The following is a 15,200-nucleotide window of genomic DNA, read 5'->3' on the forward strand; positions in this document are numbered from 1 at the left end:
CTTGTGGTATGCAGACAGTAACTAAGACTTGAAAATATATGTGTGATCAGCAATAGTCACATATACTGGGTTCAAAAGGGTTCTCTCTTCATATCATAATGTTTGAATGGACAAATTTTACTGGGGAGGCTCTTTTTCATTCAATTTTTTGGGATTTTGAAGTGATGTGACATTGTGATTAAAAATACATACCTTACAAATAATTATGTCACTGTATCTTAATGTAGAAACAGTAAGGAAAGGGTTTCAAGTGTTTCATGGTTATTCATAAAATATAGAGGTCCACATTGTGAAATATTTATGTAGGCATCGCTGCGAGGTTCTACTCTCTGGGATGAAGGAAGACAGGAGTCTTTTAGAGATTGTGTGTTATAAGCAATAATGTGTTGGAAGCCCTGCCTCCTCAGACTCCTCTTCTGGGGAAGAAAAAATCTTCAGGTGGAAGTATGGAGATAGTTTAAAGTAAATGTGCCCATAAACTATAGTTTTCCCCCGCAGTTGTTATTTGAGAGTGAAGCATCAGTTACATTTGCTAGTCTATTATTTCCTGTATTTAGTCTGGCTTTGGAAATGGCCTAGCTAGCCTGGAATATACGTGCCTGATCAACACTGGGGTCTATGCAGCAAACTTGTGCAACTTAAATTTGACTACCCCTCGTATATGAGACACTTGGTAAGCACATAAGAACACCTCCCAAAATATATTTTTAAATATGTATCTTATGGTCACATACATTAATTTGGGACCAGTGAGAATTATGTCTGCTCTTTAAAATAATATATATAATATATGATTTTTATGCTGAATCAGTACCTCTCTTAATGTCCTCATTTCAGTCTCACTTGGCTTCACTGCTGAAGACGGCGGAGGATCTCAAAATCAAAGGTTTGGCCGAAGTCTCCTGGCGTGCTGACGAGTCTTCGAACCGCCAAGAAGCGGAGCACACCAACTCGGATCACTCCCAGGATTCGACTGTTCGAAATGGCACAGACGGAGAGCCACCGTACAAGAGGAAAAGGGGGAGGCCTAACCTGGACGACAGTGCTGCCAGGTTTAGTCCCAAAGTAATGAACGTCTCTGGAGCTGTGGGTACAGAAAATGCTTTCACTGTAAGTTATTTGAACAGTTTTTATATATTTTTGCAAGAAACGTTTTGGTATAGTTTCAAATGTACTGTTTAATTGAAATTGTGGAATTTGTGTTTGTTTTTGTACGGTTGTCTGGCCAATTTAGTTCCCGAAGTAGTGAAAATAAATCAGGCTATAGGACCTTGCTCAGAAAGGTGCAAATTTCTTCAAAATTTGCTGTCATCAAATAGGTACAGTATACAGGGTGAACAGAACCTATAGGGACAAACTTCAGGAGGTAATTCCTGACAGGTAAAGGAACAAAAAAAAGTTATATCAACATATGTCCGGAAATGGACGGTGAGCCTGCAATAAAGCAATTAGTAGCAGTACACATTACATGGTATAACTTTCATCCATGTTACAACAGGTGTTCAAAGTGGCCTCCATGGGATGCAATGCAAGCTTCCACACGTCGCATCATGGATTGCCTCACTTTTTCATATTCCAGCCTGTACCCGAATAGTGCCACAGGCTACACGGACACGCTCTTCAAGGGTCTACACATCATGAACTGGCTCAGCATACACAACACTTCAGATGACCCCGCAAAGAAAAATCAAGGGGGTTAAACCATCCGGTGATCGAGCGGGCCATGCCACAAGGCCTCCTCGTCCGATCCATCTTCTGGGGAAGATGTTGAGGTGTTGACGAAGAATAATGCGAAAGTAGGCTGGCGCTCCATCATGCATCAGCCACATTACCTGTCGTATTGCCAATGGCACATTCTGAAGCAAAAAGGCAGAGTGTTCTGCAGGAATTTCAGATATGTCTGTCCGTTAAGGCATTGTAGAAGAACAAATGGTCCAAGTAGGTGGTCGCCAATAATCCCTTCCCAAACATTGATGCTGAACCGTTGCTGATGAGACGATAGAACCATTCCCCAAGGATTGGCTGTAGCCCACAGATGACAATTGTGTAGGTTGACGATGCCATCTCTACCAAAGGTCGCTTCATCGGTGAAGAGGACTGACGACAGAAAACCCAATATGGTGGTGACTTTTTGCAAAAACTAGCGACAAAACCGTTCCCTTGGAAGAAAATCCACTGGTGATAATCCCTGCACATGTTGCAGGTGATAGGGGTAGTATCAGTTTTCATGCAGGATACACAACACCATCGCTTGGCGTACACCATGCTGGCGGGCCACTTGCCTGGAGCTTCTACTGGGATTGTTCTCAATATCGTGTAGCACATGTTCCTCCAGATCTGGTGTACGCACATGCCGCGGCCACCCTCCATGTTTGCCTGTATGAAAGGCCCCAGTGTTGCTGTCTGTCCGGATACGTGGCTCGATAAATCGGTGCGGCCTCTCGACCGTTTCCACATGGCCATATACGAAAACCATCTCGGCTTGTTCCTGGTATGAATAACTGACCATGGTTCTTCGACGTAGCTCTAAACACAAATTAGCACACTGTGAGTGTTGTTATGAGAGAATGATGTTGTTCTTCAGTGTCATCTACCTTGGCAAATATGCATTTCCGGACATATGTTGATACGAACTTTTTTGTTCCTTTTCCTGTCAGGAATAATCACCTGAAGTTTGTTCCTATAGTTTCTGTTCACCCTGTATATCATCGCTTGTCTGACTCAGATACATAAATGGCTTCTGCAAACTTTCTACACTATTTCATATCAATGTATGCATCTCAAGTGAGAAAGTACTGTATTTATTTATTCATTTATTTATTTTAATCTCTGGATATTAGAAACTTGCAGCTAAGATATAACGAAGCCTGATGTCTCTGCTTATAACACTCAGTGCATGAATTAAAAAAGAACCCTGATTGGAGATTATGCCTCATCATCAGATAAGTGATATTCATTCATTCCTTTAATTTGAATCTAACAGCTTTTATGCAGTTGTGTGTCCATTACAATACACATATAAAATGTACATTTTTACAGATCTTAGATTTTAAAAAAACACACTTTGTGTTTCACAATTGTATGTTACACTTCCTTAAAAATGACAACAAACTATAACCAATCCGCAGATCTGGATTAACAACTAAACTTAACAAATTTGTTGGAAACTGAACCTTTAGATTATTTAAAGTTTTATACAAGATATTTCTCTCGCTATTATATTTTGAGCATTCCAGTATTATATGTTGTGCATCTGCACTTTCCCAGCCACTTTCACATTTCTTGTTCATTATTCCAATTCTGTATAAATGTTGCCTAGTACACAAATGACTTGATCTCAGTCTATTAATTAATGCAATTAAATTTCTTGTAGCACTTACATGAAGATAAGTGATAATATGGGTGGCATTTGAAAGTAAGATGACAATACACCATAGTAACAGCATAAATAATACATAAATATAATCAGAGTGCAAGCTACGGTAATCATTTGTGATAAGTTTGAGGTAAACTAAATCCATACATTAATCAAGGATTATAGGTAGATATGTCAGATTAATCAATTAATAATGATTGTTAACCAATAATGATAATGTTGAAATTTGACAATAAATTTGGTGTCAATTTTACTAATGTGGTATTTGTATCAAGAGCCTGTTAAATCTTTCCAAATGGTCCATCATCTTTTAATAAGAACTTTTGTTTCATAAGTGTAGGTTACGGTTATGTAGAGGAGTTACACAGTTTTATTGTTTATTGTTTCTTGTAATGTGTGAAGAATAATCATGTGAATTTGAGAACGAAAAAGTGCTGGATGCTTAGATTGGACTACTTCATAGAGGAGTTGTGTGAGATGTAGCATGACTTGTTTCTCTTGAGTAAAGATTTGTCAATTTGGGCTGTTAAATACAACTGAATTGTGCTTTAATCTTAAACTTTAAAAATAACTTTTTTCTCAGTTTTTTGGAGTGTTGTAAGTTTTCTCTTATCTGTTTCAGGAGGAACCAGGCAAAGCAGATGCACCTCTGGATACAAATCAGAATGAATCTGAGAATGACTCGGAGGTAATTCCAATGATGGACTCCATTGGCGAGGTAAGTTTATTTAGTTTATTACTAAGTTGAGTTTCCGTTCTGTTTTCCCCTCTCCGTGTAACTGATGTAAATATTTACACTTTGATTTTTACTCTATATGTAAAACAAAATGTTTTTGTTACGAGAATTATGCGTGGAAGGGCTGCAAAGTAATATAAACGTGTACTTTCATAAATATAAAGTAAGGTAAATATGAGTAAAGCATGACTTCCTGCAAGCTGGATGTATGAAATTTGCCACAAAATGAATAAATGAAATACACAATTGAATAAAATAAATAAATGAATTATACAAATAAAAATAAATATACTGGTATGCCATGGGATATTGTATTTGTGAAAATTTTTAACTACTTTGGTTTAATTTGTAACTTCGGTGATTTGCGAGTGCTCCTTCACCAGTTTCATCTAATTGTCACTATCATCATCACAACTATTAGCCAAAAGCGGCAGAAAAAAGGGTACTAATTAACATAAACATAACTTCCTTATATAAGACGTAAGCGAGTTACTAAAGATATATCCGTGAAACTTACTTGTAAATGTTCTATTAATTTCGGTGGCCTCTGCCACCATCCACTTGGGAACTCAATGCTTTCCCTCAACATGAATAACTTCATTGTTAGAGTGTTTAAAAAAATTAGCACCCAAGCATGCTATGTTCGAGAATCATAATCAGATAAGTGCATTTTTAATATTTTCTGAAAATATTTATGATGCTGAGAACAAAAGAATTCTCTAAATGCAGCCCTTTCGCATTAAAACATGTACCACAAAATAACATTTAATCCTTTAAGAGTTCAATACGTATACATTGTATTTTAAAATGTTATTGTGCATCAACTACTTTTGTTATTACTGGTAGATCCATACTGTCTAAAAATAGATTTGTGGTATGGTTTGAATGTCTGACGAGGGTAAGGAGAGAATGGACTTGCCATCTAGTGTGCTGACCATGACACCTGAGTACAGGTGTCAGTTGTGTAATTTTTGCATGCCAAGGTTTTCAACATCTTTTGTCAATAAGTGATCAAGTTTTTTTTCTCCAATTATAATTACTTTATTCATACTAAAAAGTACCCAAGCAATTTGTAGTTTCCATGTTTTCATTTGTAATGTTTTACTTTTTAGTTTGTAAATTTGCCCAAAAAATTGTAATATGTATTGATATATTTGAAAGACAAATTTTGTGCCAAATTGGCAATTTTTTTTAAGAAATAGCCTAGTATAAAGCACTATACCTCTAGCAAATTACATGGATGTAAAAAGGTTAAAATTCATTCACTGAATTAAAATATACAGTAAAAATATTTGAAATTATCCAAACAATAATAAAGTAAAAGCATGTAGAATAAGTACATAGTTTAAGCAGCCGTAACAGTATTACATAAAAGACAAATTTAGTACATGGTATTCTTTAGTATCTTAATTTTCTGTTTGTAATTGTTGTCATGTTATATTGTCATTTCAGGACTCCATTCAAAGCAATTCATCTTCAAAGGGTGTTACATCTGATGGTAAGAATATAGTTTTAACTGTTTGTATCCCTTATTTTGAAGTAGTAGATAATTTTCATTATTCGAGATGCATTGAACTGCAAAAATACTTCATTTTTTAACAATTTGCAAACAATGGAAAAGCATTGTCATGAAGAATAATCATTTGAGTCGAAAGTATTGTGGGCTTAGCTAGCATCAGCATCAGCATTGATGTTCACCGTGTGATCATTTGATTGCCTGTGCCCTTCTAGTGTCAAAAACCAAACTGTTTTTGATTGAATGTCGTGCTATGTACCACATGCTGTTGCCCAAGAACAGTAGTCCACTTGGAAAGAGGTGAATGCGTGGGTTCCAGTTGATCTCACCTTGTAAGTAAAACTTGGGTTTGCCCAACGAGTGAGGCAGGGAGGTCATTGAGAGTTTACTGGTACTTGAAGAACCAAAAGTATTTCAGAATTTTAAATAAGGATCATCTTACAGGATTTTTGTGTGAATTATATTAATTGTGGTCATTTTATGTAGTGACAATTTGATTTTATGTTGAATACGTACGGCATTATGACAACTGGGAGTACCGGGGAGGAGGGGGCCCTCACTCTTTCTCTCTCTTTATTTATCTTCTTTTCCTGGGAAGGGAATGGGATTCCTGGTGGAAAAAAACAGAGAAACACCCTGATTCGAACCCTGGATTCGTGAGAAAGAGAAAGAGAAGAAGAGACTCTTTCCATCTGTCTTTCTCCCTCTTGAACTTCTCTCGAGGGAAGGGGAAAGAAATGAAGAAGCAAAGTTTGGCCCAGAGAGAGAGAGAGAGAAAGAGAGAGAGAGAGAGAGAGGAGGCGTAAACTTTCAACTTTCAACAATGACGAGGAGCTCATTGTTTTCGTCACATGTCATCCTATAACTGGTTTCATAATCATCCACCTCTGCTGAGGTATGTGATAGTTGGTGCGTAGGCCCTGTCCCTCATGAGTTGTTGCACTATGCGTTATTATTTTATAATAAAAATTTAGAACTAAAACTTTTGCAGAAAGTCCATGTAAACAAACATATATTTCATTTTGTCTGCAGGTGGTAACCAACCGACCCAAAATATAGCTCAACTGGCTGAGCAGTATGGTGGTGTGATAAAACTAAACGATTACCTGGCAACTGGACGTCGGCAACAATTTTGGGAGGAACCTTTCACCAAACGGATCATGGAAGCCATCAAACACAAGGAACTGGAAATGAAAGCTGGAGCCGAGCTACTCGGAGTATCCTACGGTACACTTTACGGACGATACCGCGATGCGTACGGTTGCCTGAAACATCCTTACAGGTTACGTGATTTCTGGAGCGAGCCGGGCCCATCCGAGGTCCTCCAGAAGCTGCAACGAAAAGAAATGACACTCTTCAAAGCGGCCGAACTGTTGAACGTTACGGTGACGACGTTAGCAAATTACTTGTCGACATATCGTAAAAGTGGCGAAGGTTTCATCGGACATAGGTTTGCCGACGATTCAAGAGACGAGTTCAGCCTTCAGGAGGACATGTCGGATATGATGGCATCCGAGAAAGAATCTGTCAAATCGTACGACTCCTCCCGAGCTGAGACATCTATGAACAAAAGGATAAAACAGGAGCAGGATTTAGGTTCCGGAGACTTGGACGTGGAAGAACATTTTGACAGTGTCGTAGAGGACGAACCGCTCCAGGCCGAAGCAACTACAAAAGGTGAAGGTGGGGAGTAAAGTCGTGTTTTTTCCGGTTATTCTGGGTGTGTGGGATGCTACTGTGATAACCTTTGATCTTTTTTTGTAAGATCCTAAAGACAATCACTTGTTTGTAGTAAGCTTTAGTTAAGTGTATTTACTATGGAGTATTTACAACATAGAACATGGTGTTTTGTCATTATTAACAATTATTAGCAATATATATAGTTCATGCCAAATGGATGAGACAGCAACCTTTTTTTAGTAATAGCTTTGCTTATGTGGAAATAGTTAAATATAATACATGTATATATGCAATGATGAGTGAATAGTGTGCATTTGATTTTTTACTGCAGTGCTTCAAAAGTATCTGTAATGAATATAATAATTTATAACAATATTTATTGATTCTGAAATTGGTTACTTTTTTCTGTAGAGGTACAGTGAATTTTTGTTAATCGCAATAGTATATTCAGTAATCCACAGGAATTACAGTTTCATTTTTTTGCTACATCAATGGGTGTAGCAGGATTTTTAACTTTTCGTTGGTTTTGTTGACTATCATAGGTAGTATTCATCAGATTAGTTTAAATATGTGGATGTGTAAAATTCATTGTTATACTGTAATAATATTTTAAATTCAATTACTACGTATTGTTTTTCTTTGTATAGATGGTTATTAAGTTTTGTAAATTGTGTATAATCATATTATATATATATATACTGGCAATTCCTCGTATGTTTAGTCCAATTCCAGTGAATCAGCATGGTAGTGGAATTTTTTAATGTTTTTTTTTTATTACAACCATGCACACAGCTTATTCTTGTACACTACTGGGTTCGAATCCCAGCCTGGACGTGGGTGTTATTTGTGAGTCTCCCTTCATCAATTTCTTCTAAACCTTATTCATCCTCATCTTCGCAATTAGCCAAAAGTGGCAGAGAAACAACGTATGATAAAAATACAGAATCTTCCTGCATTTTATGTATTTTTCACCTTGTTACTCATGTGCAGATTCTAAACTTTAGTCTCCAAATTTGGAAGTACACAATAACATCCTAAAGATCATTGCCAATGAAAAGTGTAATTTTTCATTTGAACATGTGGATGAATTAAATATCAGTTTGCCGTTTACTTACTATTTCAATGCAATAACAAAACTTTGTAAAATATTTATGACATCATAGTTTTAAACAATGTGTCCAAACTGAACTGACAAATGATATTCATTGTACCTCTATCAGATTTATAAATATTTATTATCTAGGAGGTGGTAGGTACTCATCACTACAGATGCAATTGAATGTATTTTGTGTTTTTATAGTAAATATCTTTTAGGAAGTGTTGATTTTTCATGTCTCATGTTTGTATTTGTTATATGAAATGAAGCATTGATCATTCTGTAGTCATGGAACTGTTTTTACATCTTTAGAAAATGTTCGGTATGATATTGCCATCAGTATTATCAAGAAGATACACATTTCATTGTAAACAGATTCTAAATGTTTCAAATGAGCACCGTTTATTAGTTCTGATTAGATATAAACTAACTTTTGAGAAACAAACAAACATGCTGTATTTTTAATCAAGCTGAAACTCATTGCATGTAAGCATTTGCAATTTTGCAGGTATTTAAAGAAAAAAATTGTATCGTTACACATGCCAGGCCTTACGAAAACTTGTTTATGTAAACGAGGACCAATTCTGCTTGTTTGAATGTCAAAGTTGTATGCTGTCGTTATTATCATAAAATGCATTCAAATGTTTCTTTGTTTCATCTTGTGTACAGTATTTGATGTCTAAGGAAGATTTCACACTGTAGCAGCACAAGCTTACATTAAATCAATGAAAACATCTTAGCAAGTGACGTATGTTGCTTGTTGCTTAAGTGTGAAATCTCCCTAAATCTTGTAGAAGGGAGTTCTGATACAAAATTGTATCTCTACAAGCAAACTTGGACTTGCGAACAGGTTTAAATGGTTCTTAATGAATAAGACATATTATGACATGGATATATCCTCATTAAGTTATATTTATTATAGAAACAAGACAATTTGTATGAGAGTAAAGGAACAGAAATAAATTAAAACAGGCTTTAGATATAAGTTAATATTTTTCTTAAACATAGGTATATATATAACTTATGCAAAAAAAGACAAAGAGCAGTTTGAAATAAGCAAATGTATTGTAAACTGGGTTAATAAATTGCTTTTGAGTGCAATTGGAGCGGTAAGGAATGCTTGTCATTTTTATTGTGAAGAAAAGACATAGCAATCTTGCCATCAGAGCAGCTTAAAGGAAAGTTTCCCACCTCCCACACCTTTTATATCTACTAAATTCCATATTTAAACATCCAGGTGCTCTATACAACTTAATGTTTACAAAAAGCCAGTGTTTTCTCTCGCCTTTCTCCCCTCTCCCCTATTAACACAAATACAAGCATAGCCACGGTGGTTCAGGCAGTAGGGCATTTGGGAGCAATATCCCTGCATGAAGCAGCTCTGGGTTTCACTAAATGGTTATCTGGGTGTAAAGTTAACAGGACTATGGGGCCGATCACATCATCTCCACAAATGGTTGACAAATACACACCAAGAGATAGGGGTGAAATTAAGGTGAATGTTTATGTACAAGATTGAGATGAACTGTCACATGCATATTTTGTTCTAACTTGTCTTCCTTTTTTCTGCCTCATATGATATATTTGCAGTGGTGCAGATGGGGGGAGGGGGTAGCCCCCACACTATGACCTTTAATGCTAAGCCTTGTCTACCAAGGAAAAGTAAACTGTCCTTGCCCCCCCCCCCACCTCCCTTCATTTTGGGCACCCAATATTTGGGATAATTTTAACAGTTGTTTCCTCATTCTGTTAGTGAATGGAGCAGGACAGTGGGCAATGTACAAGAAGCTATTGAAAACAAGAGAAACATTCATATTGTTTAATAACAAACTGTTGCTTATTACACTTAATACAAGAATCTGCTTTGTGAAATTTAAATGACTCCTCAGAAGAAAAAAAATCTGATCATCATCTATTTTTAATTCCTGCATGTTAGAAAGTCGCAATATTCATTTGAAGGAAGCAAAGAAGTGGGCTACTAAAGTTGAGATCCCATAATGCAATGTATGGCTTGGACAGTCCATCCTTCATTACTTATTTTTTTACATTAATTTGGTGTCTTTGGCAGTGCCATCATCGCCCATTACCTTAGATATCCTTTTCAAGAAGAACTTGCAATGTGCGAAAATGGGAAAATCGTGGATATTGTTCAGCCATTGAACAAAGATTAATTGAAGTTGGAAATTAAGCTTAGAAGATGAGTAAAAGATTCATTGATGCCTTGTAATCAAGGGTTCCTGGTTTTGATACCTTGTGGAGGCACATAATGGTTCGGATCCCACTAAACTGTTGGTCTAGTCCTAATTAACATATCTGAACATGGTTATCCACATCTGATCAAATCAATGCCACTAAATAGATTGGAATTCTAACAGAATTGTGAAATTTGCATGATCATTATATGATGTTCTAAGTGCCATAAATTTTATGGACCTCAGGTAATGACTTGGACTTGGATTCAGTTCCTGGCAGAGGCACATTTCACTGGTTCAGGTTTACTCCAAACAGCACATTAAAACAAATTCAGTTCTAGTTAGTTCGAACTGCCAGTCTTGTCAAGACTACAGTTAGACCCTGAACGACAAATCAGTTGTTGCTATTTTTCTTTACCTTTACATATCCACTGGCAGTATTATTGCAAAATCATTAACATGTTCTGTAAAGACTGTGTTAGTGATTTTTTATGTGACAACAAAGTGAAAATTCATATTAACTATGATAATAGAATCCTTCTTAGTACTAAGCAATAAATTTATTAACAAATATCTATCATTTTCTATTAATAAAATTTTCATACCAGCACATTTCTAATTGTAATTAATGGAAGTAGAAAAATTTAATTAAAAATAATTAACTCAAATACATGTCTCACTTCGATAAACATCATATGGTGAGTATGTGGTACATACTTTGAAATATTTGAGATTAGATAGTTGCAGAGAACTCTCACTCAATTGTTAACTCTTTTAAGATTTCCAAGGGCTGGGAAGAGGATTCCACAAAGTTACTACCATGTTGGTTAGTGAAATGTAACTTTTATCTGTACAGTTACCTTAACATTATTAACTCCTTGACAATGGTTATAAGTTGTATGTGAAAAGTTAACGATGATAGAATTTACGTAAAGATACCGAAGTTATGAAATTCTAACGTAGAATGATGTAGTTAATCATCAGAATTATGTTCAGTTAAGTTTTTAGTGTCTGCCAAAAATGGCTTCTGAAACATGCAGAAGAATCATAAAGCAAGATTTGTAATTTGCTACAGATGAAAGGCCTTCCTGATAGCGTAGTGGTAAATTCGTCGCCTTGTAATCAAGGTGTTCTGGGTTGGATACCTGCTGGAGAGACATAGTTGTCCAGATACACTTTGTATGTTCAGTCCTGATTAGCCTATCTGTGCATAAAGTGGGCTTCAAGCACAAAATCAATCAATCAGTTATGGAGGAAAAGGTAATAAGATTACTTTTTTTTCTTTAGGCACACATCAGATAATCAACTCTCTTTGTATCTGACCACATAGCACACAAGAAAAGTAGCTCTGAAATTGATAATTTCATAATATTTCAACCCTTGAAATGAAAATAATTATGTGGAGGAATGTTTTCAAGAACCTTGTGATTATCTGAGGAGATGCTGCATGGTTTAACATGGTGACACTGAGGCAGTCAGGGATGCTTTACTTAGATTTTCCTAGCTCAGGAGATTCCATCCCCCACCCAACTTTGAGCTCTGTTTCAGAGCTATGAGTAATGAAAACTTAAAACTTGTACGAGACAAATGTGCACTGATTCTTTTCTCATGCACAGTTCACGTGCAAACAGGTCTGCTCTTACATAAGCATGTTTCATGTGTATATAAACATCTTACTGCCTCTGAAGTCCCGTAACATGAATAGATAGTTCAGTACATGCTTGCTAACGTGTTTGAACTCTTAAGCTACAACAGTAGTCATTTCAGATCATATGAATTTAGTCTTACTTTGAAATATCCTTTATTGTAAAATGAAGGTCAAAATGGAGGAATGGAATGAACTATTTCAATGTGTCTTCATTGAATATGGAAGATGTAAAAATAATTTCTATTAAGGAGATGTTGAAACACCCTCCCAACTACTTCATGGTATTTTTAGGGTTAACACAATATGGAAGGACATAATACTTCATTCTTCTCTCTGGCCATCTGTGCAAAATCGAATACATAATTTAATACCCTGGAAGTGCCTGAAAAAGTTACAATTAGAAGAGTGATATGTTAATTTGTTTTTGTCATATTGTCCAGGCCTTCTCAATCGGCCATATTTTTGAAAGTGTCCTCTCGTATGTAGATGTGGACTGTAGAGCAAGCAGCAGTAAGGTAGCATTGTAAGAGGGTTAGATAGGAGGGACAGGACAGTCATGTTTGTGCAGTGGGAAACCTCTTATCTGATTCTTGAGTGCAGTGTGACATTGTAAACATTGCAGAAGATACAGTTGGTTACATGAAAAAGGAGAGACCCTTTCCATGCACGTGGCTTCTCCACTCCCACTCTGCTGCTTACTGTCCCTGAGGAGCAGTGTGCAAGTGGGAAGCTTGTTATTGTCCACAGTTTTCATTTCAGTGACATTTTTTAAGAAGGGGGGGTGTAAAGAATAGATGATAACACTCCACCACATTCTTAGGCATGCCGTAGTCAAATATAACAATTTTCAATCTTATGCAATTTCCCTTTTGGTCTTTGAATTAAATAACTTTGTACCTAGTGGTGCCTGTTTCTCTCTCTCTATCTGCATTGTGGTTAGCACAGCTTCAACACCAGCGGTCCCAGGTTCAAATCTCAGCCTGCATGTGGGTGCTCTTCTTGAGTGTTCCTTCATCAATTCCATCATATCACTTCGCAATTAGCCAAAAGTGCCAGAAAAGTTAAGTAAAATAAACCAATATCTCTCTCTCTCTCTCTCTCTCTCTCTCTCTCATTATACTGGAAGAGAATGGATTTCTAAAGGGGTATGTCAAAAATTGCAAACTTTACATAAAAAGACCAAAAAGGAATCGATATACAAAGAATACATTACACTACAGTACAGCAGATAGTTTATCGTTTACACAGTTCTCATTATGTAACCAACTCATTTAGTATTCCTAATAAATTTAGCAGTACAAATCTTCCATTTGCAAAATGGAACATAAAAAGTATATTGCAGCGAGAATTGCAAAAGTCCGTCAGGTGTGGGAGTGGGTTTTTGGGTTGAGGTGAGCAGGTGGTAAGGTAAATATTCTAGTATTAGCTGCAATATATACATAGACTTTAACTGCTCGATGTGCAAATGTTATTGATAATGTGTATTGTTTGTGAATTTATATATATGTATGCTTAAAAGAAAGTACATTCGGTAACATATATTTTCAAGTTAATAACCTGTCCTATAAATGTTAAGGATTTTCCCTTGAATAATTTAACGTTATAAGGGACACAAAGATCATGTATCATATATGCTTCAAAGCTTTTAACTAAAAACCTAACAACTTTGTCAGTTCCTTAAAGAGATGCCTTCATTTTTATCAGTCCTAGTGTGAAGGTCGACTGAAGTGACAGACAAAAGAATAGATAAGTATATATAGAGGAAAGTGGAAAATGGAAGAAAACACTTGTTGCTGATTGGATCAGCTCTGATGTAGATATATCTAAAAAATTTGGAGAAAATTTTGTGTACCAATGGAGAACTTATACACACATGTATCAAGTCATATCCACATGTGAGCTGATAAAAATACTCCAGTTTTCACATACAAGCAATAATTTTCACCATTTTCCAATCTTTCCCTGCTTAATTTTTTTAACGAAAAAAAGAATTGTTACCTGTTAGTTTTTCATTAGGTAAAATATTGAATGTATAGTTAAAAATGATCAGGTATGTGTGGTTACATGTTGTAGACATTTTGGTGCTATTTTAGTAAGAAAAAAAAAGTGTTCTTTACAAATTGAAGTATGTAACATCGGCAGTATATCGTTGAATACTACAATTTATTATTTTTCACATAGATTATAGCTTGTAAGTGGTAAAGATATTCTCAAAGGGAAGTGAATTTGGGTTTGTGTTACGTTCATGTGTTTTCTCCAAGTAAGTTTTTCTTTTTTCTTTTTCAATCTTATTTGTGTAATGTATATTAATAATTTCTTAACATGAAGACTTTTGTAGTACTGGTATATATAACAAGAAATATAATGAGACATGGTATACTTTGTAAGGTTTTTGTTTCTTAAGTGTTTCATGAAGTAAATGACAAGGGAAGTTGGATGTATTTGATATAATGTAAAACTATTGCATGCCTGTTTTGTACCCAGTGTTGCCATCTGTTAATTTTTTTAATGTGTAATGAGTCACACAGCAAAAGGTACTCTAGTATATACATCTCACATAGTTTTACATGGTTCGTCATCTTTTTAGGTAACCATCTGAAGTAGTAATCATTGAATTTAGACTTTGCAAATATATTTCTCTTTTGGGCTGGATGTTGAGAAATGTGTAGTTTTTTTCTTTTTCAAAATTTGTGCATAATATATAGAGTCATCACTGGTTTATAGACCTCTGAAATTCAGCAATTGTAAGTGAACGTCGCAAGACATGAAATTCAGTTAGTATCACGAATTGGTTCTTCCAATTCACAAGTCTTTCATTTATCTTATTCATCGCTTTAATTCCCACAGATGCTCTTATCGCCATTATTAAATATACATATATTTTGTAAAGTTCAAATTCAGATCTCCTTGATAGGGACCCATACTCAGTCTAGGATTTGAACACATCATGCTCATA

At 35.7% G+C, this 15,200-nt stretch overlaps 1 protein-coding gene across 3 annotated transcripts in view; it reads left to right on the forward strand.

Annotated features, from left to right (window-relative positions):
• The window catches only part of LOC146004337 (uncharacterized), an 84,549-nt gene extending 69,923 nt beyond the window's left edge, over positions 1–14,626 (forward strand). For all 3 annotated transcript variants that reach the window (XM_083143125.1, XM_083143124.1, XM_083143126.1), the window contains exons 4-7: positions 838–1,110; positions 3,999–4,094; positions 5,565–5,610; positions 6,661–14,626. In XM_083143125.1, the coding sequence (XP_082999251.1) occupies positions 838–1,110; positions 3,999–4,094; positions 5,565–5,610; positions 6,661–7,322 (1,077 nt within the window). In that variant the 3' untranslated portion in view covers positions 7,323–14,626. The remainder of the gene's footprint in view (positions 1–837; positions 1,111–3,998; positions 4,095–5,564; positions 5,611–6,660) is intronic.
• The last annotated feature ends 574 nt before the right edge of the window (positions 14,627–15,200 follow it).

Source organism: Lepisma saccharinum, chromosome 21 (assembly GCF_977018435.1).
Source record: "Lepisma saccharinum chromosome 21, izLepSacc3.1, whole genome shotgun sequence".
NCBI classification, from domain to species: domain Eukaryota; kingdom Metazoa; phylum Arthropoda; class Insecta; order Zygentoma; family Lepismatidae; genus Lepisma; species Lepisma saccharinum.